This window comes from Gambusia affinis, linkage group LG03 (genome assembly GCF_019740435.1).
Source record: "Gambusia affinis linkage group LG03, SWU_Gaff_1.0, whole genome shotgun sequence".
Lineage (NCBI taxonomy): Eukaryota > Metazoa > Chordata > Actinopteri > Cyprinodontiformes > Poeciliidae > Gambusia > Gambusia affinis.
Genome location: NC_057870.1, coordinates 28,765,835 through 28,793,163, shown reverse-complemented (window position 1 = coordinate 28,793,163; position 27,329 = coordinate 28,765,835). Strand labels below are relative to the sequence as shown.

Below are 27,329 nucleotides of genomic sequence, written 5' to 3'. Positions count from 1 at the left end.
ACCCCACTGAATACACCATGAAGCGGTTTACAGAAATTCAATGGTAAAAAAAAATAAAAATTGTTGGGTAAAAAATGATTACTTAACCATGGGTTTTGCTATTTTCCTGCTGTCAACAGCCCCTTTAGAGTGTGCATACATGAGTGTGCAATGCAGGAAGCTGTGCAGCCTGGCTGAGTTTCTTTTCATGTGAGTTGGCTGCATCAGAGGAGTCTGCTGCAGTGTCAGGGTTTGGAAGTGTTCCACAATTCAAATTTCTCAAACTGTGACAATTCAAGAATCAAACAATGCCATTTTCCTTTTTTTCATGCTCTGGATGCGGTGCTCACGTCAAATGTTCTTCTAAAATCGGTGATAAAGAATGTATGAAGGTTCTTCCCTTCAGGAAAAAGTAGAAGTACTAAACTTTGAGAATTTTTAAGGTCGTCCCATTAAAAATGTAATTACAGACTGCAGAGCCCATGGCTGCACTGCTGTCAGGGGAAGGCCACACTCGATGGGTTTTGTCATGGACCATTAGAAGTCATCCATGCCGGACTATTCTCAGATACAGACAAAAAACGAATATCAGGCTGTACAATATGTGTAAAACATCACCTGTATATGTCTTGTGAAAACTATGATGTTTATCTTACTGACCCTTGCTGTCACTATTACCAAATCAACACCTTTCTGTCAAATCACTACAAAGGAGGTTTGAACCATGTATTTTTTAAAGTTAAAAGTTCTGCTTTACGACAGACCACAATATCTGCAGCATTGCAATAAACGGATCTCCAAAGCTTAGCTTAAACTTTTAAGTTAGAAGGCAGATTTAGAGATGCCATCATGTGTTTTTTTTTGTCCTTCCAGAGATTTGAACCTGTTCAGTTCTAGTCCCTTGTTGCACTAAGGTGTTACTATTTAATGTATAGCAGTGAGTTTTTGTGTCAGCTGTATGAATTATGAGACATGTCACATAATTGAGGTAAAACAGCAGAATAAGATTTATGAATGGTGATAATGCACAGAAAATCAATCAACTGAAAAACATGAAAATGTAAATTTGCATTGGTTTAAGCTCTGAAGTTCATCATTATCCCTGTCACTGTTTGTTTCAGCTTTTTTTTGGAATCCACCAGAGTTAATGGATAATCTGAGTCATATTCTGGGTCAAACATGTAAAATAGAACTGCTTCCAGCAGAAATATTTCCTATATCGAAGCTTCCAAAACAAAAAGCCTGTTTGACTGAATGAAAATGCTGCAGAATCCATGTAAGGAACAGCTTTTTGAGCAACAAAGCCTCTATCAAACGCTCCTCTTTTTGTCAGCTCTTCTATATTCTAATTAGTGGATCATCTACAATCTTTCCTTTTGTGTTATTTGGCATTGATTTTTAACTGTGGTTTTTAAAAACTTTGGATTATGATGAAATTCTTTATTTTGTTTTACAAGAAATTCATAGTCTTTGATTGGCTTTCAGTTTCTGCTTTTTAACTCTTCTCTTTTGATTCCTAAAGTTAAGACAACAAAACTAAATTTTATTCTGTGAAACGTGGACTTAAATCAATTTAATTTAGCCTTTCACAGCAAGCTGAAATACTGACTCATCTTATTCAACAGAAGAAAGAGAGAAAGTAAGTTTCCTTCTTGTACAAGTTACAGAATAACAGGAATCAAAGTGACTGCCAAGGTGAATATTGGACTGCTGGGGATGAGGAAGGACATTTAGGAAAATCCCGGTTATTTCAGAGAAATGTGGATGTAGGACTTAAGCAAATCCTAGATAAGGTGTGAGAGAGGGATGGATTTGCTAAGCAATATTTACTGATTTATGTGCATTGTCCTTGCAGACAGGCAAACTGAATATTGCGTATGAGCACAAAACCTTGACTGTACATTGGTTTAACTTCCCAATATTGCTGTCAACAGAAAAATTCCTCAATTTAGTTTCTACAAATATAATCTTTGAATGGCATCAAATAAATAAAGATAATAAAGATGTTTTTCTGTTTCTGTGTGGCACTGTGGGATTAAAGTCTTTGGCTTTCTTTTACATAAAAAAGAGAAAAAGACTTTCTTTCTTAAACAGAATCTCCAAAGCTTTCATTTTGTGGTGATGTTGTTGTAAATGAGCTGTCCTGAAAGGGCCCAGCACAAGCAGAGCAGAAACCGTGACCTGTGAGAAGAGTAAAAGTGTACTGATCCGTATCAAGGGAACGTTCATTAATCATCGTGAGGGAAGAGAAGGTCTGGACGCAGAAAAACTTTGCCTACGGTTGCAGACGGTTCTGATTCTCTCCCCTAGCAGACAATGTACTTTGTTCTACATTCCTTTATCTGTTCATTCACTTCATCCCCGTCTGTTTATCTTAGTCACTAAGCATTCTCAGCATTTCTCCAATGTTTAACCTTCAGGAGACTCATCAATAAGGGAATATATTAGTTCAACTTAACCTACCTAAAAGATTTCTTCCCATTTTGCTGACCTGCCACAAAACCAAGTCTTTTTCAGGTTTGCCTCTCCCATTATCCCAAACAATATTGTTTTCCCTCCAAGTGCGTGTGTCTGCATGAAATATTTCATGCATTAAGGAATACAGAGTGAAATGAGAGCTGTCAAAGATGTTTCTACCAGAACATACTGCAAGGCACTGTCAACAACACAAAAGTATCCTGAGCCTACATTACAACAAACCTTAAATCCATACTTTATGTAAGACCAATAAACTGAAATAAAATTTAAAGTGGCACTGCAAAAGCGCAACCTATTGCTAAGTATTTTTGTCTAGTTTCTAGTTCAAATATCTTAGTGCACTTGTCAGCATCACAGAGACACCGCTTCACTAAATGTATAGTGTTCTTTTCAGTGCATACTTCTTTCTTCCCCCTCCAGGCATACTGCTGATTGGCCCAGAAAGTTCCAGTTTGGATTTACTGCATCACAGAGCAAAATCCCCCAATCTCTTTGGCTTATTTATTTAGTTGTGAGTAAATTAAGACTGACTTTTCTTCTCCTTTAGGGTCAGTGGTCTTGGGGATTCAGGCATGGAGGACTTCACTGTTTGGCCAACCGTAAAAAACAAAACCTCAGTAACTGCTGCTACAAAGTCTTGCTGAATGTCTTTTGCAGTAAATTGAAGATGTTTCACCACCTGCCTCCTCAGAATTCTTATTGCAGATGTCAATGGCATAGTCACTTTAACTTTCAAACTAGGCTTCCGGTGACATTTCTTTCAAGAAAACCAAAATACTTTTAAATGCAACTTTAACAATGTAACCAACTAATCTGTTTTGGTTGAAAGGGTGTAGCTTATTAAGTGTCCAAAGTGTGAAAAGTAGGAAACGAGAATGCATGCCTCATTCACTGAAGAGGTTTGATTTTTCATTCAAGATTTTTCAGTTCTCAACATGGATTGGATATTTCAACTTATAGGCCATTTTTGGGAAAATCAGAATTGAAAGATCCATCTACCAGAGTAACATAGCAGGTGTTTAACAGGCCAAATCTGTGTTTAATGGTTATATAGTCTTTACTTCTTCTTTCAAACCTTTACCTTTGTTGAAAACGTGTACCATCATGCCCTTAAAGGAGAGTCCTAAATCATCGGGATGAACTGTATGTGGATATATAAGTCTTGCCTGAAGGGTTAGCTCCTGTGACTTGCTATATGTGTTTTGGTTAACAAGAAATTTTTTTAAATCTCTTTCTCTACACTTTTCACCACTGTGCAATGTGCCCTTCTTTCCTCAAACAAGATGAATGTTGACCGCCACTGGTTCAATTAAACTAACACTTTTAACTTTGCTCTTTCTCGTCCTTCATGTCAGAGGTTCCCTTATCAATCCAGATGACTAATGACCAAGGAGGAATCATTAAGCACTCTCTTAGCAAGTAAATTTTACACCCAGAAACAAAATGGATAATGCACTATACTACGCAAGATGTTCGGAACATAAGTCTATAACTCAAATATTCTGTGTGAATTTCTTTTTTAATTAGACTTATACTATAGCAACAGATTTTAAATAAAATGTCTATAATGAAAGCATAAAACATGAAAATATAAAATCAATTATAAGGTGAAGATTTATAGATTTAAATTGCTATTCACTCAGACATTAGATGAGATGAAGAGTTGACATGCAAAGCAACGAAAACATAACTTCACCTCTCAGTTCTCTAAGAGCTTTCATTTTAATACAGTTAATGCTCACTGAGCACGTTCAGAGGTCACGGTAGAAAATTAATAACGACTACCCATCTCTGAATAGGCTTCATGAACCTGCAGTCTGAAGAATGAAGAGGGAACCAAGCGGAGAAAGTTGCTATTAAATGATGGCTGGAGAATCAATACCTTTCTTTGATATAACAGACAGTGAAGCCTGACTGTTGTACGAGAGAAGACTATGAATTGATGATGGTCGTCTTTGAAAAAATGGTGCTAAACTAACGTTTCACTCATCAACTCAGGTCATTTAGCTGGTTAGACAGTGATGAATGGAGTATCATAATATCAACAAAATGAATGTGCTGTAGATGTTCAATATTCATAACGCTTTATACAATTATTTAAGTTCAAAACTTGTTTGTGAAATATTTTTTGAACATAAGCTTATCCAATGTGTGATATAGATCTCCATACATAAATAAATTAAGTACATTTCCTCCTTTAACTTCACAGAATAAGGAGAATATAAAATGTAAGTCTTTTTAAAGACACTTATTGATATCTTTTTAAGATTTCACAATAACATTTGAAGAATTGTTTTAAATTACTCCAATACCAGGATGTACAATTTAGTTTACCAAGGGCTTATGTGAGTAACTATGATTGTCAATGGCTGGACCTTTGGCTGAACTCAATTATTGCAAAAATTTATTTGAGAAAAAAATGAATACATTTCTGCTAAGATTCAGCCAAGATCTTCTTTTACTAACATTTTATCAAATTTTGAAACATGAAAATTGTGCTTCAGTCCATGTTAAGGCGGATCATTTCAAAGTCTTTGGTCTGTTCCATTTAAACGGAACCAACCTTCAGTCAATAAATACACAAGGGTTACGCAGTATTCTGCTTTTAGACATTTCTCATAAATTTCTCACGCATTGCCACTAAGTTTATATATATATATATATATATATATATATATATATATATATATATATATATATATATATATATATATATATATATATATATATAAATACCTTTTTAAAGTTGTTGTGCTTACTGGTCCCCTGTTCTGTGTTCTGGTTGTGAATGATGTCCAGAGGAGTCTCCCTCTCCTTAAGCTTTAGACTTTCAATCTCCGTCTTCAACTCATTCAGCTGCTCTTGCAGGTGTTTGCTCTTCTCCATATATTCGACTCTTAAAAACAAAGCAAAATTAGGGTTAAAAATACACTGTAAAATCATATAATAAATAAGAACAATTGTAAAGATACATAATTTTAAATATAGCCTTTTGTTTCTCACTGTAGTCCAGCAGCATACAGTGCAGAAAAGTAAGGCTACAAAATAAATCAAAATGAGCAATATCAATATTGCAAAGAGGTGCTTGTTCAGTAATATTCAGTAGATGCACATCAATATTGCATTTGTTGATGCTTATTTTTAAAGCATCAGAAAATTGTTTACAAGGCAACAAAAATATTTTAAGTCATAAAGAAATTTTATTTTAATTTATTTGAGGAGTTTACGAGAAAAATATCCCTAACCTCCATCTAACTAAATCAATAAATCATGGACAATCACTGCTCAAGAACTAACATTTCAAACCAAATATTTAAAATTCACTCAACTACTCACTTACTCATTCTTGTCCAAGTTTTATTTCTGCTCACTTTAAATGTCTCCAAAATTAGCTCAGGTAAATGACCTGAATGCAGGCAGCATAATTATGTACAAATAACGCTGAGGGTCAACAAATCTCTGGAATCCAAAAGTGCATTTTTAAAACTAACATAGTCTTTATGCTGCAACTCTGCAACATTTATGTCTTCTAAAAATATTGATATATTAACTCCCTCCTCTTGATTAAAGATTTAATCTTCAAAGTCCTTATTTATATGGAACCACCGTATTAGAAATTCTAAAAAGTGCAAACTAAACTTCCCAAAATGGACAGGTAACTAACTCACTTCTCCTTCTCAATCTCCATGGACAGGCGTTTCATGTCGGTGTCTTTGAAGTCAAAACTGAGATTCTCCCTGCTAAAGTTAAGTTCTTGAGGGACACTGTCAGATGGAGGTCCAGGTGACTACAATAGAAAAAGAAATCAAAGATGGGTTTTCAATCATTAAAAAGTATGAGAGAGCAGAGAAAGATGGACACTGGCACATGGATCAAAATGACACAAAAGTACAAAAATAATGACTGAAGCATGTAGAAACCCCCCCATCAAAACAACACAGCATAAAATATACATTTACATGGCCTGAGATACATCTGATGCCACAATGCATTTCAGATTGATTAAAGCTGCTATCTTGCAGTTTCCTATCTTAATGATATCACATTACAAAATGTGTCAAACTAAACCAAATCTGAGGAAATAAAGCAAATTTTGCAGCACATTAAGTTTTGTCATGACTTTTAAGTAAGTGTGTCATTTTGTAATGTGCTTCCTTTCTAAATGGTGCATCTGTAATGGTGCATCAAGGGTGTGGAGTTCACTGTGTCCTGCTGCATCAGGATGGGGTATGTTACTTTACCATAATTATGGATCAACTGACCATCTAGGAATGAAATTACAATGTTCTGAGTGCCTTCAACTGATTAGATAATTACTAATCAAATTAATTAGTAAGTGGGTCAGGCTATCCGTTTAAAGCATACTGAATGAAGTGAATCCTCAGTTTTGTGATTTACATATTTTTGGTGTATATAGTGTATGTGAGCGTACGCTGTGGCAATGATGCCATGAAATATTTCAACATGTTCAAAAAATCTCTGTCAGCCTAACTTGGCTTGGAATCAAATTACCCATATACTTTAGCGTGAAATGAAAAGTAAAGCAACACCAGAGCATTATTCACCTAAGGCAGCAGATCTTTATATGTGACTGGAAGGCAAGATAGATATGCAGCAGTGTGAGAGAGGTATAGGAAGTGAACTTAGAGCAAATAGTAACATAAATGCAGTGCAAGTGGAAAGCTTTCATTTATAAACATGAAAATACTCATCAGAAAATGAGTAACAACACATCTATTATAAGCATGTAGAAGTACATAAAATCTGTATTCATACGCTGAAGAGACTCTGCATCTAATCTGTGTGTGAACATGTTTACAGGCAGATGACTGTATACTGTGTGGGTTTTAACATGTTTGGAGCTCTTGCGTAGGCTGACTTATATGCAGCCTGTTCTTGTGCAAGTATCATCAGTTTAACATGGCTTTGCAAGGCTACCGCAATCCTTGTCAGTGTGTGTGTATGCAAGTGTCTATTTATCTTGTAATATGTATGCTTTCGTGTTGCCAAATAGAGAATAAAGAAATAGCATCAATATCGATGTTTACACACGAAAATAGTAAGTCTGCATTTGCTTTGGACATTTATTTGTTTTCCAAACCCAGTTAGTTCTGCTCAGGGCTGCATGGTTGCTGGAGCGTATCCAAGCTGTCATTAGGTGAAAGGTGGGGGACTGTCCGGAATGATCACCAGTTCATTACATAGACAAACAACAACAACAACAACAAAAAAACTCAGAGCACCAATTGACCCAACATGCAGGTTGAATAAAAAAATCTTTCACAGCCAGAAACTAGAAATAATGTCATTCCATTGTAATGCATTCCATTACAGTAGTGTGGTCAAAACCAAGACTAGCCATTATAGACACCACTGCTATAATCAGAATAATTTACTTGTTGACTTGAAAAGTGTTCTTTCTTTCTGCTAGTTTTATAGACAGACGTAGATCCATATATTGGCCCTGGAAAATGTTTCTCTTGTTTTCTCAGCCCTCTCATCTTCAGCACACAGAGGTAAAGTGGAGGTGTTGATATTTTCAAAGTAAAACACTTTATTGGTTGCATTTCAGTCCAGTCATGAGTTTTTTTGGTCTTGACAGCAAAATTGGACCCATCTGTAAACACTACTTTACAGATGAATCACCATGTGCAAGACAACAACGCTTTCAAAAGAAAAAAAAATTACATAATAAGAGTAAGTTTTTTTTTCTTTTGAAATGCTGTGATGAAGCCAATTATTTCTCCATATGTGATAATGTTTGCTCTGGTCTTTGCACATTTCCTTTCAGTCTAATTTGGTTACCGATCTCTGGAGCAGAAGCCAGATTGGTTTCACAGAGATGAAAATAGCAGCTCTTTTCTTACAAACATCATGTTTGTTTTAGCTTACGCTCTCTCACCCACACCAAATCATTTGTTTAATATTCACTTGTTAAATATTCTGTAAATTTTTCTAAGCAAAATGCATTTCAAATGGTTGAATATTAAAAAGAGACAGAAGTTTGAAAACAGTGTCTTGTTTCAACAAAGGGCAAATCTCCCATTATAAATATACCATTGGTTGTCAACTGCTTTAGTAGGCCCTGATTTAATTTTTACTCCACTATCGGCTCTTGGTTTTCTATTTTATCATTTCTACTTCCCTTTTGTACCTATAAACCAACCACTTTGTATCGGTCTATTTAACCTAACACACATCAGCGTTTTTTCTTTGTATTCTAGCTTTTCCATAACTTTTGGAGATAAAGAGTCATAAAAATAGTCAAATCTCATCCATTCATTTTCATTTATTTAAGCTTTGATCTAGACTTGTTTTGGCTCATATGTCATATTACACAACAGAAATATGCTGAAACCCAAACAACTCTTAATCTCCTGATTGTAGACACTATGTATTAGAGTCATATAACCAGATTTTCTTACAGTAAAGTAGCAGTAGAACATAGGAAATCATCTTAAAGTGAAAAAATTCCCAGACAAGCACAAACTGAGATATTGAGGGTATGTCCCATGGTAGAAGACGTCATTTAGTGTCCAGAAAAGTTGAGTACAAACTACACCTTTACACCTTTATTGCTATACAAAGAGTCAAAATGCCCTACGCCTGCTTCAATCTTCTTGGTTGACAGTAACATATCAGTTAGACTGCACATACACATGTAGTGAATATGAACACCACTCTCTGTAATGGACAGTTTGACATGTGCTGGTCAGTTACCGTATAGATGGCCTTGCTGGTAACCTCCAGCAGCTTGTTTTTTGCTCGGCGCTCTGAATTTCTGGCTTCCTGCAGGTCCTGCTTCAGCTGATCAGCCTCTTTAGCCCTGATGAAACAAACAAAAAGCAAATGACACTTTAATTTACCCCCCAGACAGAAGAGACCAAATAGTATAAAGCGAATCTAAATGATACTAGATAATTAACACACAGTGATTCAGAAACATCACACCCAGGTAATCAGAGTGGAACACTACTAGACAATTATTTCAAACTACCTTTTTTTCACCAATTAGTGTGCAAACAGAGATGTAAGAGTGTTTTTACCCACTGATTATGTTTTTTTTCCTCCCTTTTGCTCATTTTCCTGAATGCTCTGAAGTTCCTTGCCGATGTGGGTGAGCTATGTGCCTCCAGCGTTTGAGTGGATGTAGTCATTTACATGTTGAGTGGTGCAGGTTGAAATTTACCCTGCTGCAGAAAAGTGCTCATCCAGAAATTGAAGTTACACCCAAGTGGTTAATGGTGCCTATTTGAAGCGATTGCCTAATAAACCGTGGAGTAGAAACTGTGAAGTGATATTGGTGATGGCACGTATACTATTTTGCTATGAATATGAAATGATTGTCATTTATTGAGGTTTATGGAGAAGTGACAAAAAAATCTCACTATCTCAAGTCAAAATGTGATGTTCTACTTTATTACTAATCCCATCTTCGGCAGAAAATTATACTTTATACAACTACAGATAACACAAAAATTTCAAGTATTAAAGATAAACTATTAAAATATCCTAGCATCAATCAATTGGCAAACTAACAACTTATCTAACCTACTTTTTGACCAGGTCTTTTATTTTATGCTTTAAGAACAGTGAGTATTCACAGAGCTACTGAGCAAACTCGATATGAAGCACAAGCTTCATAATAACTCAAAAACATCAGGGTAGTGTGTGAGCTCTATGTGAGTTATTTAGGAACTACCTTTTCAAGCTTCTTTCTTTGAAGGGCTTGGATTTTAAAACATAGGAGAAACTCTTGGAAAGTTAATAAAAAGAGGGAAAAAGTTATTTAAAGATGTAAGAGTATTGCATGTTTTGAGCACATATATGCAAGGCAGAAATAATAACAGGACCTGGTTATAAATGGTGGCTCTAGCATTGAGAAAGACATAACATTTACAAAGCCAACCAGATATACTTTGCAGTCACTTCAGCGCATGGCACACGTTATATTCTATCAGTCAGTCGTCTTTGTTCTCCTCCCCACCTCCTTTCTGACTCCTCAGCCATCTTGAGCGCTCGCATCTCAGCCTCCAGCATCTTCTGTTCCATAATGCGTCGCTCCTCCTGGCCACGCATGGCGGTCACTTTGATGCGCTGCATCTCTGTCTCAGCCTCGGCAGCTTTCTGGGCCAACAGCTTGGCCTCCTCCTCTGCGATCTGGGCCTTTTCAGCCAGCAGGTCTGCCGTCTGTTCGGAGCGCAGCTGGAGTGGGGAAAATACAATCTCACATTAGGAGGGAGATGGAAAGAAGAAAAGTCGAAACCTTGCAGGGAATATATACATCTAAAACAAAGCACAACAGATAAAATATCATTGTAGAAGACAGGATGAAAGTAGATAGAGAAAATATAGAATATTGTCAAGGAAATGATAAAGTCATTTTAAAAAAAGGGAAGCACACTTAGAGAATGTAAGCAATGTGCTAATGCTACGTGGAATCCAGTTTCTCAACATTTCTTACTTTGAACCTCTCCTTTATGTGTGATTATACAAAAAAGATGAGTCTTGGATGGAGAAAACCATTTGAAACTTACTAACGCCTCATTGGCCATGTGAGCCTCGTCCTGCAGCTGAATGAGCCTTCTCTCCAGCTCGTCCCTGGCTCGCTCTGCGTCCTCTCGCAGCTGCTTTTCCCTCTGCAGACGTTGCCGCTCTACCTGAATGGTATAAACAAGAAAGAGCAGTAAAAAAAGCTATATTGAAAGATTTGAATAAACATATAAAACACATAAACAAAGACAAGCAAATAAAGACTGACACAGTCTTCATTTTATCTTTTTACTGTTTTTTCTTGTGGCTGCAGAAAGGATTTTGAGAATCAGCCATTGCATCGCTTTAAAAGCAAAAAAGAATATTAGGACTGCACCAATAATTGTTTTAGTAATCGATCATTCATTGACTGAATGATCGATTCATTGCATAAAAAACTGCAACATTCAGTAGACTTTTCATTTAATAAACCTTTTTATACAATATAAGAAATCCATTTGAAGATGGAAATAAACAAATAAATTCCCTTTTAAATCAAACACTGCATCAATCAATCAATCAAATTGTATTTGTATAGCACATTTCAGCAGCAAGGCATTTCAAAGTGCTTTACATCAAATCAAACACAAAAACACAATGCAACATAGAATCAACAATAAAAACACAACATTAAGTCAGATTCCGTCAATAAATTTGCAATTGATTACGTTTCAAATACAACTCTAAACAAGTGGGTTTTTAGTTGAGATTTAAAGGAAGTCAGTGTTTCAGCTGTTTTACAGTTTTCTGGAAGTTTGTTCCAGATTTGTGGTGCGTAGATGCTAAATGCCGCTTCTCCTCATTTGGTTCTGGTTCTGGGGATGCAGAGCAGAACCAGAACCAGAAGACCTGAGAGGTCTGGAAGGTTGATACAACAGCAGCAGATCTTTAATGTATTGTGGTGCTAAACCATTCAGTGATTTATAAACTAACAACAGTATTTTAAAGTCTATTCTTTGAGCTACAGGGAGCCAGTGGAGAGACTTTAAAACTGGTGTTATGTGCTCTATCTTCCTGGTTTTAGTGAGAACACGAGCAGCAGCATTCTGGATCAGCTGCAGCTGTTTGATTGATTTGTTTGACAGACCTGTGAAGACGCCGTTACAATAATCAATACGACTGAAGCTAAACGCATGGATGAGTTTCTCTAGATCTGGCTGAGACATTAGTCCTTTAATCCTGGAAATGTTCTTCAGGTGATAGAAGGCCGACTTTGTGACTGTCTTTATGTGGCTTTGGAGGTTCAGGTCAGAGTCCATCACTACTCCCAGGTTTCGGGCCTGATTGCTGGTTTTTAGTTGTAATAACTGAAGCTGTGCACTGACTCTAGATCGTTCCTCTTTAGGTCCAAAAATAAGAACTATAACAAATAATGTTTTGTTATTGCCTAAATGCAATAACAAAACATTCCTTCAGTATTTTGATGATATTAGCATGTGAAAAGCTCAGCCCGTTCTGCTTGACTTAACATCAATGCAGTGTATGGCTGATCTGTTGAGAAAAACCAAAACGTGCCAGTCTAATTTAAATGTGTGTCTCTGACCATCTCATTCTGTAACATAAAAGAAAAAGTAAAATTGAGAAAGCTCTGCTTGTAAGTCTTAGTTAATCCAATGGATAGCTGTTATTTAGATTTTTAGTTAGATGAACTTTATCAGGGAGCAGCAGCAACATATAGTCTAAACTAGTTATACCTTATAAATACAATAAAAAAACAAAAATATGCCTTGTATGCAACTGTGTGATATAACAACATTAAAACACACAAACATTTTAGAAAATGTGATATTTAAATTAAACTAGACAAATTACAGTGAATTAAAATGTCTATTACAAATGGTGATAAAAATAAAAGAATCCTCATAGTAAGTAGAATTCACTCAGAGTGGAAGATTTTCCGAGCTTTGCATGTGCATGGCAGCATTAAATGGAACTCAAGATTGCCCTAATCTTCTTCTGCTTTGCTTGGTTAAATCTGTCTTGTGTGCGCTTTCACACCATGATAGTCCAGGGAGTTTGATTGTGAGAGAAATATGGAATCAAACCGCCAGAACAATGTCACACAGTTACGACTGGTGGGTTGGGGCGCCATCAACAGAAGCTGTGATTTGCTGTGGCGGTAGCACAGTAGATGAGTGACGAATTAAATGTTTTCAGATCAAATACAAGTCCATCAATCAGCTATCTTTGGTTTACTTGACAGTATGTTTGCTTTCCCACTGTAAGTGAACCACACTTGACCTTCTGATGTCTCTACCTGCTTTCTGGCCCTCTCTTCTCTGGCTTGAGACTTCATCTGCTGGACCTCCAGAGAGTCCACTCGACGTCGGCGTATGAACAGGTCATGGTTCCCTATGCACAGCTGCAAAATCTAAAAAGTGAAATCGAAACCAAACAGGTTCAAATCACATTGGTGACATCATTATCAAAACCAATTTGCTTCTGCTGAGCTCACCAGTTTGTTGACTCTTAGTCGTGAAGAGTTGAACTTGAAGACATTGGTTTTCTTGTCCAAAGGTTTGATGGTAAACTAAACATCGAGACAAGAGGAAATACCAGGATTGCATTCTTAAGCAGACAGGAGATGCATATTAAACTGTTAAGTGGGGCTGCATGTTTGCAATGAAAATTAAAACTGTTTTTAATTCTGATCTCATTTAAGTGAATAAAATACAAACGTTATCTACAGATTCTCCCACCTCCTTGTCGCTGTAGGATATGTTGCGGATCTCGTTCCATGGGAAGGAGCATTTGGGTGTCAGTTTGTTTTCCGGCTCGTAGATATGCAGACCAAGGGCATCCACTCCCAACAGAAGATCTGTTCCCTTTTTATTCTACACCACATCAGAAGAAATAAATATTTTCCACTGCCTCATATAGGCAAGCAGCTGTGAGACCCTCTCAGCCACCCTTCATTTGTTACCTGCATTTGATAGAGGTGGCTGTTTTGTAGCTCTCCTTGCTAGAACAGTTTGTTAGAATCAAGCTGAATAATTCAGTTGCCACAGAGTTTATATTCTCTCTGCTTGTTTGTTTGAAAACAGCAGATTTCCTGAATTGAGTTATAAACTGCATTGGTATTTCTACAAATGCATTATTCAAAGTCAGATTCAACTCAATTGAATTTCTGTTTACTTAGAGTGAAACAATTGTTTTGCTCATCTAGAAAACATTTGAGGTAAAAGTACCTTTTAATATGCCCTTCATGTATACCTCAAAAACATTCAGAATTTACCGCCCATATTTTTAAGCAATGAGGACAGGTGAGTCAGTCTCCTACTCGTTCATATTGGCCTCAGGGTTTCTACGTCCTTTTTCAGACTGAATTTTCCCACAGCTCTTCAATACAGCACGCTTTAAACACACCGATTAGGCATAACATTATGACCACTTGACTAAGAGTGTGTTGTTTCCACCTTTGTTGACAACACTCCCTGACCAACTGAAATATAGATTCTTCCAGACTTCTAAATGGTATGCGGTAGCATCTGATCTAATAACAGGAGATCCTTCAAGTCCTGGAAGTAAGAAATGGGGCCAATCCAGACTGGACTGGCTTCTCAAACACATCTCAAAAATCCTCGATTGGATTTAGAGCTTTAGATTTTGGAAACCAAGGCAAGGTCTGAGAACTGATTCTGGTTCTCCTCAGGATTTCCCCCAGCCTGGTGGGCTGCCAGGCTTTACTTGCACCACTGACAGGCTAAAGCTAGGTTTATTGAACACAATCTTGCCCGAGTTGGCCTTGAACGCTGTTGCAGCATCTGGTCATGGATCCCAAAATTTTTGTAACATGGTGCGGATCGCACACACCACCTTTCACTCTAATTGATGATTTGGAAAGTCCTCTTACAGAGCAGTTTCACCTACACTTTAATTCTTACCGTCAGGCTTAGCATGTTTTCTGAAGGAAACCCTGGGTTTTTAAACCTTTCTCTTTTTGCTTTGGAACAGGGTACGTTATTCAACAGAGCTTGGAAAAGTGTACATGGTCTCCAAAAGTGTTTTGGTGGGTGATCCACGTCAAAGTAACATCCACATGAACATCAGGACCCAAAGCTTCCCAGCAGCACATGGCCTAAAGTGTCACACTTTCTATTTAACAAATCCCACCTACTTTTAGGGCCCATGACCAAAAAATAACTAGTGCTATTCACTTCAACTGTTATCGGTCATAATGTTATGCCTGGTTGGAGTAGTGAACCTGTAAAAACCACCAACCAACTCGATGAACAAAGGAATGGTTAACTCTCTTGTATATGATATGAAATAAATAAAGAAGACTGCATAGGAATCCTGCAACTTACTTGTTAAAAAATAATAAAATGCAGCATCGACTCACTCTGATTAAAAAGTAATTGACGCCATACATGTCCAGATCCTGAGCTATTTTTAAATACTCCCTCTCCGCTTCGTCCCTGGTTCAATGATGAATGGAGGTAGAAAATGATTTGGAGAAAAGAGGGAGAGAAGGGGAGAAAAGGAGAAATAGAAGTGGAGAGGGAAAACAAAGATCAATCCTTGTTTCATTTGTTTTTCTGTGCAGCATATGTCATGTTATGAGATCTGTAAAAACTTTGTCGCAAAGCCCTTGCTAGGACAAAAAAAAACAACACATAAGCACAGAAACAACACAAGCACAGCTCTGTAAAAGATTTTAGAGGTCATGTTTGATGGAAACAAGACTTTTTCTTATGCCTTCAAGAAAGTAAATATTGCTGGAGAGAAAACAGGCATCAGTTCTCTTTTTTCCCAGCAAGTTGGAAAATTTGTGAAATCTTTGGGTCAAATTATCAAAAAAAAAAAAAAAAAAAGAAATACTTTTCTGAGAGTTTGTTTGATCTGGGTGATTAGAAAATTTTATACTTTTCAAAGATTAACTGAGAAAGAGAGGACAATGTAAAAAAGATCAAAATAAATTTATTTATCAAAATAAATTCACACAGAAATGTTAGATTTATGCAATGATGTCTAGAGCAGCAAAATGTGTGGTTTCTTCCTACAAATAAAATGTAAATCAAAGGTCAGTCAGTCACTTTGAAGTGGTGCTTGGAAGTCAGTCAGGTTCAAAATGCAGGTGGACCAGTATACAGATGGGGGTTTTCCATCAAAACAAGGTGATTGACTTCCTCCCACTGCCAGGAGCATCAGTGAGCTGCTTACATTGATTGCTTCAAAGGACTGTTTACAAAAAAACTGTGTGCAAAGTGAACTGGACTAACCCCACAGGCTGAGGTAAGACATGTTACACAGTGCTTTGTATTCACATTCTAAGGCATCCATTTCACATTTTGTTGTTTTGCAGCCACAAACTTAAATGTATTCTACTGGAATTTCATGACAACGTAAAAGCAATTTTATCCATGGTTTTTTTTTAATTGGTCCCAGTCGAATTTGCCTCCATCTTCAAAATTAATTATGGCCAGTTTCCCTGTCTCTGCTGAAGAATTGCATTCTCACTGCATTTGTCAGGCACAGAACCTCATGTGCTTTTTTCCAACAAGTTACTTTTCCATAAAGTTTGAGGTAGAATAATACATATCAGCAGATTCTGTCATCTTAGCAGTGAATCTCTGCACCTCCTGCAAAGATACCATGTGGCTCTATTTTTTTACTACTTTTAATTTACTAGACCAGTGACCTCTATTTTTGTAGGTTTGTTTTTAATTGCATCTACAGCTGATACACTGCACTAAGTTAAAGATCCCAACTGTGAATATCAAGAAGTTTATAATGTAAAATCACCAATTATTTAGCTTCCCATCAGAATTACTCTTATAAAATACTTGTGTTTTTGCACCTGAGTGGACGCTATTTCTGCACAAAACCAGTTAAGTACCTAATCTTCAGCACACCCGACAAGAACTCAAAACTTAAAACTGTGCTAGCAGTAAAACTTCAGAGCGGTCTATTCATAAACAGCAGTTTTACTTTGTTCTGCCTCTGTGCTCGGCATAGCATGCTGTGATCCTCTCCTCCCACATTTCTGCAGTCATCTGGTACAAGTTAATAACCTGAAATGGAAAAAGACAGACATAAATATGCATAAATGCTCACAGGCAAATACAGAATATTTTAAAATGCCACATACTGTTCAATCAAGATAGAATGACAAATATGTCAGCATCCTATCTTACGAGTGACAGTAAGTAAACCAGCAATCACTCACCCTCTTTGGCAGCAGTTCCTCCTCAGCCAGGAAGCCTGGTTTGTGAACTTCAGGGTCATACTCTCCGTACTGTAAAAGAATACAAACAGGCCAACCGATGACCTACTACTGCCTTGTCTACAAAAACAAACCCAACACTCTTTTCTCCCTTTATTCTCCAAGTGCTTATTGACTAATGTTTTATGAGGTAATTTATGTCCGCTGTGGCCACATCATTTACTATGCACTGTGAATGATGCAGTTAAATATGGAGGTCTATGGGAGAACAAAAGTAATCTACAACTAAAGTTACTGGGCTATATACTGGAGTTATCTTCAGCTGTATGGGACTATTGTTTACAAGAGGTTTAAAGTGTTACCTCAAACTACTACACAGTCCAGGTGGCTTACATATTCTACTTTTGACTGTTCATGTGTATTCAACCTGTAGAAATATACACACATGCCAGTTCATTAAGTTGAGCCATAAACACAGCCCTACCAGGACCACAATCATTTTTGTTTTGGAGTTTTACAGCGACCCCTATCACTCACGTGCACAGCAAAATGTTGCCCCCCCATTATAAATGCAACATGCCTATGGCAGGACTGCTAAGAATATATATACGGTATATATAAAATGTTGGATTTTTTTCACGTTCTCAAAGAGAAATCGTAATCAGTCAAAAGCAGTACCACCAGCTCAAAGCTTTAAAAAAACCGGAAAATCAAAAACTGGCCAAACAACTCTGATCAGTTCTTCTCTACTAAAAGCACAATTTTTCAAATGGATTTTTCTATTTAAAACATTTAAGTTGGTTGCATTAGTGGGGGACAAAATTACCAATAACAAATTTATCCAACAAAGAGACCGTCTTGGAAACTATTATTTATGGATGATAGTACACTGTGTTCAAACATCAAGTTTTTTTCTGGTATTTCTGTTTAAAGCTGGTTCAAGCTCTTCGTGTTGCCATTATTTCCTTATTAAATTGGCTCATTAAAAATATTTACTTCACCCAGTGACAATCTGGGTCCCAATCTCTGTTACTATTATTCTGTAGTAACAGAATAATAGTAACAGAATGTTAGCGAACCACTGGTTTTGAGCTAATTAACAAGAGAAACAGCATAAAAACAGACTTAGGAGACCCCACTTTTTAAAAACCAATTTACACACAGTGTATAAAACACCAGGGTGGTGACCATGTCAGCTTAGATTCAGAGGCTTATATAATCGAATAAATCTTTTTAGTTTTCCATCATCATCTTATTTACTCACAGGGTTGTAACCCATTTATTTCTAATTGCTAAATAATTGTTCATACAGTAATTTACTGAGGTAATATAGCATTACTAAATTCTTTTGGGAGAAATAGGGTGGTACTTTTCACCCTCTGGCATCTGATTACTCTTGTAATTTGAAAGGGAAATGTGCCAGAAAATGTCTGAGAGCATCGTCACCAAAGGACAGCTCACCCAACTAAAATACTGATAAACCCACTAGAAAAAACAATATTCACAGCCCTGTAAAATAAACAGCACAACCATAAGAAAGAAAGATTCACAAGCACAGAATATATTCAGACCAAAAGAGAACAATGTATTGGGTATATTTGCCAACCATGTGGCTTTTGTGCTCTGGATTCTGGCACACAGACTCTACAGCAAAACAGTAGATAAATACATAAATCCCACCTAAGAGTTTAGGTGGGATTTATGTATTCTTTTGGTATGAGCTCTAAATAACTCTGAACACTAAAAATTACGTTAAAGGATTTTCTATGTACACAAAAAGATAATTATATTATGTACAAAAGAAGAAAAAAATGCCTGCTTCAAAGTAAACAGGGCTTCAGATTTCCACAAGCTAAAAAGAAATGATATTAATATTAGGTGCTGTCTTGTTTAGATGACTTAATAAGGACACCAATTCCAACAGTTCTATTGAAATCTATTATTCTGTCATATTTGTTGTCACTTGGCCAATTTTGGTCTGTATTGCTAAACCTTACTGCAAAAGAAGTTGCCTCTTGTGTTTTTAAACAGCAGATGACTCATCTCTGATGACCCAGAAGAGATCAAATCTGAGCTCGCAAAATAAACTTACTGGTAAAATAATGGCTAAATAAGAAACATGAACACTTTAAAAGCAGTGTCAGCAGATAATAGCAACATACCTGCCTACAGGCTCAGAGAAAACCAGTTTGTTCGAGCATTTACCAGAAATGTCAATAGACAAATATCCTGTGCAGTTAATAATAACATGAGGCACTTTAAACTGTAAAAACAACCTCCTGAGCAACATTTGCATAAATATTAATTTGAAACACTGGTTATAATAAATTCTCTGTTTTATGTTGAGCTTTTCCATAACTCAATTCTTTCAGTAGATTTTTTGAAGTGTAAGGTTTATGTTGAAATGCTTGCATCTGGTTCAGTTTTATTCTTTGGACAGTACTACAGCATATTACATTGTGAAGCAGACTTAAATACATGAAACAAGCTACTCGGTTGCCCAGGCAGTAAAAAACTCACAAATCAAAACACTGTGACCAAAGACCAAGTTTTCTTTTCATTAAACTTCAAAAGTTGATGTTTGGGCTGTTTGTTGGCCTGAAACACACAGGTGTGGCTTAACATTTTGCCAAAAAGACAAAATGACGTGGTGGCCCGTCATGATAAGTAGAAAACATTTCAGTCAGTTAATTTTCTTTTTGAGGAAAACCAAGGTTCCTAGGTTCAGAAACAGAAATGCTCATTGGACCTGCAAAAGAGCTAAGTGCTACGTAACTCTGCAGACATTCACTTGGTATTTTAAATGTTGAAATGCAGAGCAAGCTTGTTTAGAGGGCAAAGCTTCGACTTTCATAGAAACATGGCAGCAGAATAAAAGTCTACAAAGTTACATTTTGATGAACAAAGAGTCTTCTAGAATCATGTTCTTTGGAAAGACAACAAAGTAAATGTGAATGACTTTACAGCACTTCCAATTGCCTTTCGAATTACTGTTCCAAAGGAAACAGTAATTCTATAATATTTTTGTTTACAGAATTACTGAACCATTAACTAAAAATATTTAATGCCGTTTTGATGTTTTAATTTAATAAGTCTTTATGAGAATAGAAGGTAAAGCAGGCAATAACATAAGCAATAAAAAATATATCCTTCAAACATTAAAGTATTGAAATATGATTCTCTCTTTAGTGCCAACTTCAGGTTGGCATCATTAAACAGAAGTCACAGCTTCCACTGTGTAATATATTCTACTTCTGTGGTGGCACAGCGATTCTGCTCAAAAACAGATCATGAGGAGAAAAGAAGAGGCTGCCAAACACCTCTCAACAGCTGCAGTGCTTAACAAGAACCTGCTTCCCCTTTACACAGCCGCTTTAGTCATACTGACTCTAATCAAAGCTGACTGTTGATTAAATGAAAACAGACTGGGGCCTCATATTTGTGCCGTTTACCAGTCAGAGGGTGCAGACACCAAGAGGCACATGGCACAAGCTGATGTGCAGGTTTTTCTCCATCCACATGCTTGTTTTCACCTGGGCCTGTTAAATTGGTACGGAAAAGGCAAGTCTCTGGGGGATCCAGGCCAAATCTTTTGAGACAGAACTCTGGTGTGACTAAACCATGTCTGCCTGTCATGAAGCTGCATCCCAGTCCTCCTATGGTTTTCTAGTGGATTTCAAAAAGGTAGGACCTTTCAAGCAAAATCTCTGTGATTGCTGGAGGTTTATTATCGAAGTCTGTTTTGGTGGTGGTTTTCCCAGACTATAGCCAACTTGTTTTATCCCAAAGAAAGACAGTTTTTTTTTTTTCTTCTACCAGCAATATGGAACAACCTACCCCAACGTGTTAGGTATGGATAACCACTTTGTTCCTAAAGAAAAAATTAAAATAAAATAAAACATTTGTATAATGTGGTATAAAAGCTGCGAGTTGGCAGTATTATTTGCTCCAATCATTTTTTTCTTTTTTTATTATTTCTATCTTTATACTTGTAATTTTGTGCATTGATTTTATTGTTTCATGTGTGTTTTTATCCAATGTACACTTTTAAAATTTTTCCCTATGCATAGGACTTTGATTGAAAGTTCTTTATAAATAAATGTGTTGTTGTCAATATCAGTATTCTTATTCATTATCAAGATGCTGAAAGCATCTGACTTCATCTAGAGCAGGAGTGTCCAACTTCAGTTCTCAGACACTGATGTCCTCCAGGATGTAGTTGTGTCCTTGAAATTCTGACAATCGTTATCAAAACTAACAAAGGAAAAGGTATAGTATGCTCCATAGATCCTCATCAAGACTTCGACAGCAGAGATCTGCATCAGCTGAGCTAATTTATGAATCCACATATATCCACATATAAGAAAATGTTATGCATTTTCTGTTTTGCAGAAAATGCATAACAAAAGGACAATTTTATAAAACCAGATTAGTACAAGTAAGTGAGTTATGCATGACATGCAGGTGAAGTTTTGAATGGGTCGCCCAGAAAAATAAAGATAGACTAAATGAATGCGAAGCTGTTGTTTAATTTGTTGACAGTTAAATCTCAAGGGAATAGTAGAGTTTTTTTTATAAGTGGAGTACTGGTAAGAGGGAATGACCTGTTAAAGGGTTCTACAATAAAACAGTGGTAAAGAGTGCAAGAGTAATCTAGCATGGCAACAATGCTCATCTGAATATCTCCATTAAAAACTGTAGATAATGTGATGATGGAGGTACATGTCAAATGTGTATGAATAGTGTAACTCTTAAAGATTTTGCTTAAATTTTAGCTGTAATGCAGTTTCAATGAAAAGAAAAAACAGTTGTGTGTTGGTTAAATGTGTTAAGTCCTAGAACATGGCTAAAGAATACAGCATCATAAACATGTATGGAAGATTTACTTATTGAGAAAGACTTAAAAGTAAAAAAAAACAAAAAACATTTTTACAATGCAACTTTGATTTTGGTAGTGTCTTCAGTCAACAGCCGGAAAATGAATCTGTGGTATCAATACAAGATATGTAACACATCTGTTCCAGGTGAGATGAGATGATTTCTCAAGAATCTGTGCTTTAAGAAGAAACTTTACTCTCCTTATGGGTTGCAAAGAAGAACACTGACCTTGGCATGGACTGCATAGGATGCCAGCAACACAGAGGCCTCTGGAGGACAGTGGATTTCTTCTTCAAGGATCTTCTTCCTTACCTAATCAGAAATTTCAACAGTTTTCAGGCTTGAATGCTTTTGGATAAAAGCATTTAAGCTATTATTACTTGAATGCTGAAGCTGTTGATTTGTATCCCATCTTTTCATACAGACATTACGTTTAGATATAACAATTAATTTCTTAGATCAGAGAAAAAAAGAAAACGTGAATTTATTTTTCAGGAAATAATTTTGACTTTAAATCAGGATGGCTGCTCTTCCATATTTCCTGAAGATTGGTTCTTTTGTCGCTTCAATAAGAACAGCAAAAGACATGAGGGACGTACAACCAAGATGATTTAATCTCACTCATGCAATAAAAAGAAAGTACTGCCCCGGAGATAAGCATTGGGAAAAACAACACTTTGACTGCTGAGTTTTTGACAACCCCACCATTCTTCCCAAAACTCTGGACTGACAGATAGGGAAATTACATTCAGTGACAAAAAGTTGTGATGCATCTTGAGCTTTGTTTTAATCTCTGTTCTTTTGTTTTTACAAACACTTTAAGTCACTGTGTATCAGTGGTACAATAATATTAAATTTCCCCTGCCTTCCCTTTCATTAAACTTCAGCAGAACTAACAGGTGTTGTCATGATAAAAACTGTCACCTATTAGGTAAGTACAGTAATTTTTTAAAACTGCTGTGTGCAAAATAACTTTATTTTTAAAGTATTAATTAGTTGCAATGTGACAACATTTGAAATGATTATTTAATCTGAGTTTATTACTCCATAACATTTGATTTCCTCCTGCCTTTTATGACTATGACTCTTGGTATTATGCTATATTATTTCTGCTTCTGATTTGGATATGGTGAAGTATATCCAACCCAGATATAGATTTGGAGAAAAGATGGATGAGAATAGATTTTAGGGTAAATTTCTGATGCTCCAAGGCTTAGATAAATACTCCCTGTAAAAAAAAAAAAATCCAATATGAATAAGTAACGAATGAATAGGAACATAAAGAAAACCAGATGTAATCAAAATTAAGCAGTTAGGGGAGTAAAAATTTCTAAAGTAAATTTTAAAAACATTGGTGAAAATTGTTATGCAGTATGATACACAGTAATCCAATAGGACTCTAAAAAACATGGATAGAGCCCTAAATGAAGGATTAAACAAAGTCCAAAATGTTTTTGTCCTTACTTAAATTAATAAAACAATTCAAACTAATGTCTTTTTTCCACTTGTTTACAATACTAACTGCAAAATCAGCTCGATTCAGAAAGATCAACTTTCTAATCAGTAGAGTTGTGTTCTTTCTACATCTGTACAGCAGCTGATGCTGAGTTTTTTGTTTTATTCTAAAATATGATAAAGTAAAATTAAATCTTCACTTCATATAACAAGAAAAGACACATCCAAGTTTAAAGTGCTGATTAAACTCTCAGAACTCGCAGTAATAACATTGTTTTTAACAAGCTTGAATTCACTCCAACCAAGATGAAAGCAGATCTTTCCACCAGACGTTTCATTCTTAAACTCCATCATCACTCAAACTAATTGATTTGCAAACCTAAGTTGCATAACCACATATACATCACAAAAGCAGATTTTCAGGTTAGATGGGGCAAACATGCTGTAGCAGCGGTTATATAAGTGGGCAATTTCATGCTTCAGACCTCGTCATTTACAGAGCCAGTCAAGCTGTCTATTCTTGTTTTGAAGTAACAAAGGTGCGGAGCCAAAGGTGACAACCTTAATCATAACCAGCACTAAGAGCTAAGGATGCCATTCCCTTTACAAATGAGAGCACGTTATCATCCCAGCCTGTTGTGACGGAGATGTGCATGTGTCTGTTGGTGTAGTAAGTGCTTGAATTTGCGAGGTGTGAGCTTGAGTGTGTACGTATCTGGATCGGTGATCATTTCTGATAAGCACTAATCCAGCTGTCACGCCTGTGACATTATCTGAACGGGGGCCGCCTCCTGACATTATTGGAATTAATGAGAGCAAAGAAATAAGCAGGCAGGCAGTGTGATGCACTAAGCATTTATATTCTTCTTACTCGTGGCTGTGTGTTGTCTTAACTGAGTAATCAGGCTGTTAGGCTTTTCTCAATAAATTAACTCAAGCGGATTCAAATGAAGTAAGAGTATAGATAAACATTTAAAGTATATGCCAAAGAACAGAAGTGCAACATAGTTTGCTACTAAAATAAACTAGCACAACAGATAATTTCTAAGATTACATTAGGATTATGTAAATAAGTACAAAGTATTTTGGGGCAATATGGATTAAAATAAAATGTCAGATTTTTTTCATACCAGATTCAATTCTGCTAAAAAAAAATTTTCTCGGTTTCTTTTCTAAAAAGAAAAGTGATTTTTATTTCAATCATCTGTTCTGTGAGATGTACAACATATTGTTGAGGCCATGCTAAAAAAGGTTTTGTTTAATTATGTGGACATAGTCACAAAGTTAGCAGAATAAAGACATAATTTTGCCAGAATAACATTTTAAAATTACAAGAAAACATTTCATCTTGATCGGGTTGGATTACAAATTTTTGGTCATTAACATGTTGGGAATTCTCATAAAATTTCTTCTTCATTCTCCTAATATTACAACTTTATTCTTGTATCATTTCAACTTTATTGCCATTTTACTTCCTTCTCATATTATTGTGACAATTTTTGTAACATTCTGACTTCATTTTCTTACAAAAAAAAAATAATAATTATCTTAGTCTGAGTTATTTTATTGTAGAATTGAACTATATTCAAAGTCAAAATAAAAAGAAGCTGTAAAATATACATGTAAAACAAACATAAAACATGCCCTGGTCAAACAACAGGGTGGGCCTCTGAATTATGAAAAACAAAGGAGTCCATTGATGAAAAAAATTAAAATTTTCCAAAAACAAAAATAATGAAAAATAATCAATTAATCAATTAACTGTTTACGTGATAAGTCAATTAATCGATTTATCACCTAGCTTTACTTTAAAGCCTAATTGGTAAATGACTAACAGGTAGCACTGGATGATTATAGCAAAACACCAAATCTCATCTCTGGCTAAAAGAGTGATAGGGTAAGCTCTGTAGGAATGCCCCAGGGAAGTATTACTGAATGTAAAGGTCAGCAGGAATATGTGGTCCCCTGATTTCACATGGCTGCACATGATCAGAGTAGAACGATAGAAAAGGTGCATTAGAGGGTCCTGATGAACATCTTTCAGAAAAAACTAGACGTGTGCCCCCTGTAGGCATTGAGACATAATAGATGGAAGCTACAGATGCACAAAAAGAATTTCAGTTAAAAATGAACTAAATCATCTTAAATACATAGACTTTATTTCACCTCAAGAGGCTGACAGTTCTCTTCCTTAAGTGTCACACTTGTTAAAAGCATAGATTTTATTTACCTTGATGGTTGCACCTGCTTTCATGTATGCTTTACCTTAAAGCACCTTTTTAGAAGAAAAAATATATATATTTCTCCAGGTTTTTGCTTTTTGTAGACTCATTTTCCAGATCCTTCTGACATTTTTATGATATTCTGGGCATTTAAGTACACAACCTTCACTTTATAAACTGTCATGTTCTATAAAACATTAACAAACATAGAGTTTGCATATTCATTTTTACAGACTTGAAAAATGATCAGATCATATTTTCTATTTTCCAGACTTAGTGGGAGCACCAAAAACAATTAAAAAATGTGTTCACTATCCAAACGCGATTAAACAATCTTGAGTTAGATTAGCTGGTAACATCTGTAGCTTCAAATTTCTACTTAACTTAATACCAACTTGTGCTTTTATGTCTAACTGTAAGAATTCCTAAAACTAACTAAATTAAAAAACTCACTAAATTGTTATTTTAGTTAAAATTGTATAAGCAGAATAGAATAGGATATGAAAAAATACAATTGACAATTGGCTTACCTGTAGAAAGAAGAGGCGCTGAGTGATATCTTGCACTAGCTCCTCCTCAGCATTTTCTGGGTAAAACTTGGCCAGGAAGTGGAAGGTGATTGGTTCATCTTTTGAGACCTCTTGGTCTAAAACCTGTAAGCATAAACCAAAGACAACAACAATAACACATAATTGATCAAATAATTCCAGTAGAAAATGAACAAGTATTTTAGGAAAACAAAAAAGTGGCGCAACAACCTTCCTTTCCATCTTCAGCCAAGCCACTGTGTCCTTTATGCTGTACTGGAGCCCAAAGAACCAGGTTTCTCTCAGTCCCAAAGTCCGGCACACCAAGTCAAAAAGATCTTTTCCTTTCCACTTCATCTAAAAGTTAAAGATGGATATTTAAAAAAAAAATAAAATTAAATACATTTAAAATCTTTTCAACATGCTGTATTTAATATAAAACTTCCTATTCAAATTATTTTAAGTTGGAGATGAGTAAAATGTCATAAAATCAAAGGTTCCTTTGGTTTTACAAGGCTTTGTAGCCAAAAAGGTGCAAGTAGTAAAATCCCACCCAGTGAGACACACAAGGACTTTCCTATGCTCTTAATAAGTGAAATGAAAATGTTTTCCTAATTTTTGTCATTTTAGATTAAACAACACAATGGTCAAACAATACCAAATATAGCTGAAGTTGATATAAACAAACCATGCAAAAACATGAAAACAAATATAAATATTGATGCAGCAAGGATAAAACTAGGATAGTGAAAAATAAATCTAGAATAATGGAATGTGTTTATTACAGATACATAATACTTACTTAACCAATAAGTGAGATAATAGTGAGTTTCACACAAGAAAATAGAAACCTGTAACTAACATAATGCTGGTGTGTATAATTACCAAAATAGCAGCTGCTACCCAGAAACGGTTCCTCCCTTTTAAATATAGTGCTTGCAAGTAATTTTGTTGCCTTTCATTAAAAAAAAAAATAAAAATACAAAAAAACCCGGCAAACTGGCATAAACTGTCCACTATCAAAGGGGAAAACATATAAATCACGGAATCAGGGTCAGCCCTGACTTCAACTACTGACTAAAAAGTATTTAA

General features: G+C 35.8%; 1 protein-coding gene across 1 annotated transcript in view; it reads right to left on the bottom strand.

Moving 5' to 3' along the window:
• Positions 1-27,329, bottom strand: part of nf2a (neurofibromin 2a (merlin)) — a 30,071-nt gene that overhangs the window by 1,753 nt on the left and 989 nt on the right. The window contains exons 2-15 of the mRNA XM_044111871.1: positions 26,469-26,594; positions 26,241-26,363; positions 22,262-22,345; positions 17,159-17,227; positions 16,921-17,003; positions 15,332-15,407; positions 13,689-13,823; positions 13,445-13,519; positions 13,247-13,360; positions 10,995-11,117; positions 10,445-10,662; positions 9,178-9,283; positions 6,126-6,244; positions 5,194-5,353 (exon numbers count right to left, since the gene is read on the bottom strand). Coding sequence (XP_043967806.1) covers positions 5,194-5,353; positions 6,126-6,244; positions 9,178-9,283; positions 10,445-10,662; positions 10,995-11,117; positions 13,247-13,360; positions 13,445-13,519; positions 13,689-13,823; positions 15,332-15,407; positions 16,921-17,003; positions 17,159-17,227; positions 22,262-22,345; positions 26,241-26,363; positions 26,469-26,594 — 1,611 coding nt within the window. The remainder of the gene's footprint in view (positions 1-5,193; positions 5,354-6,125; positions 6,245-9,177; positions 9,284-10,444; positions 10,663-10,994; positions 11,118-13,246; positions 13,361-13,444; positions 13,520-13,688; positions 13,824-15,331; positions 15,408-16,920; positions 17,004-17,158; positions 17,228-22,261; positions 22,346-26,240; positions 26,364-26,468; positions 26,595-27,329) is intronic.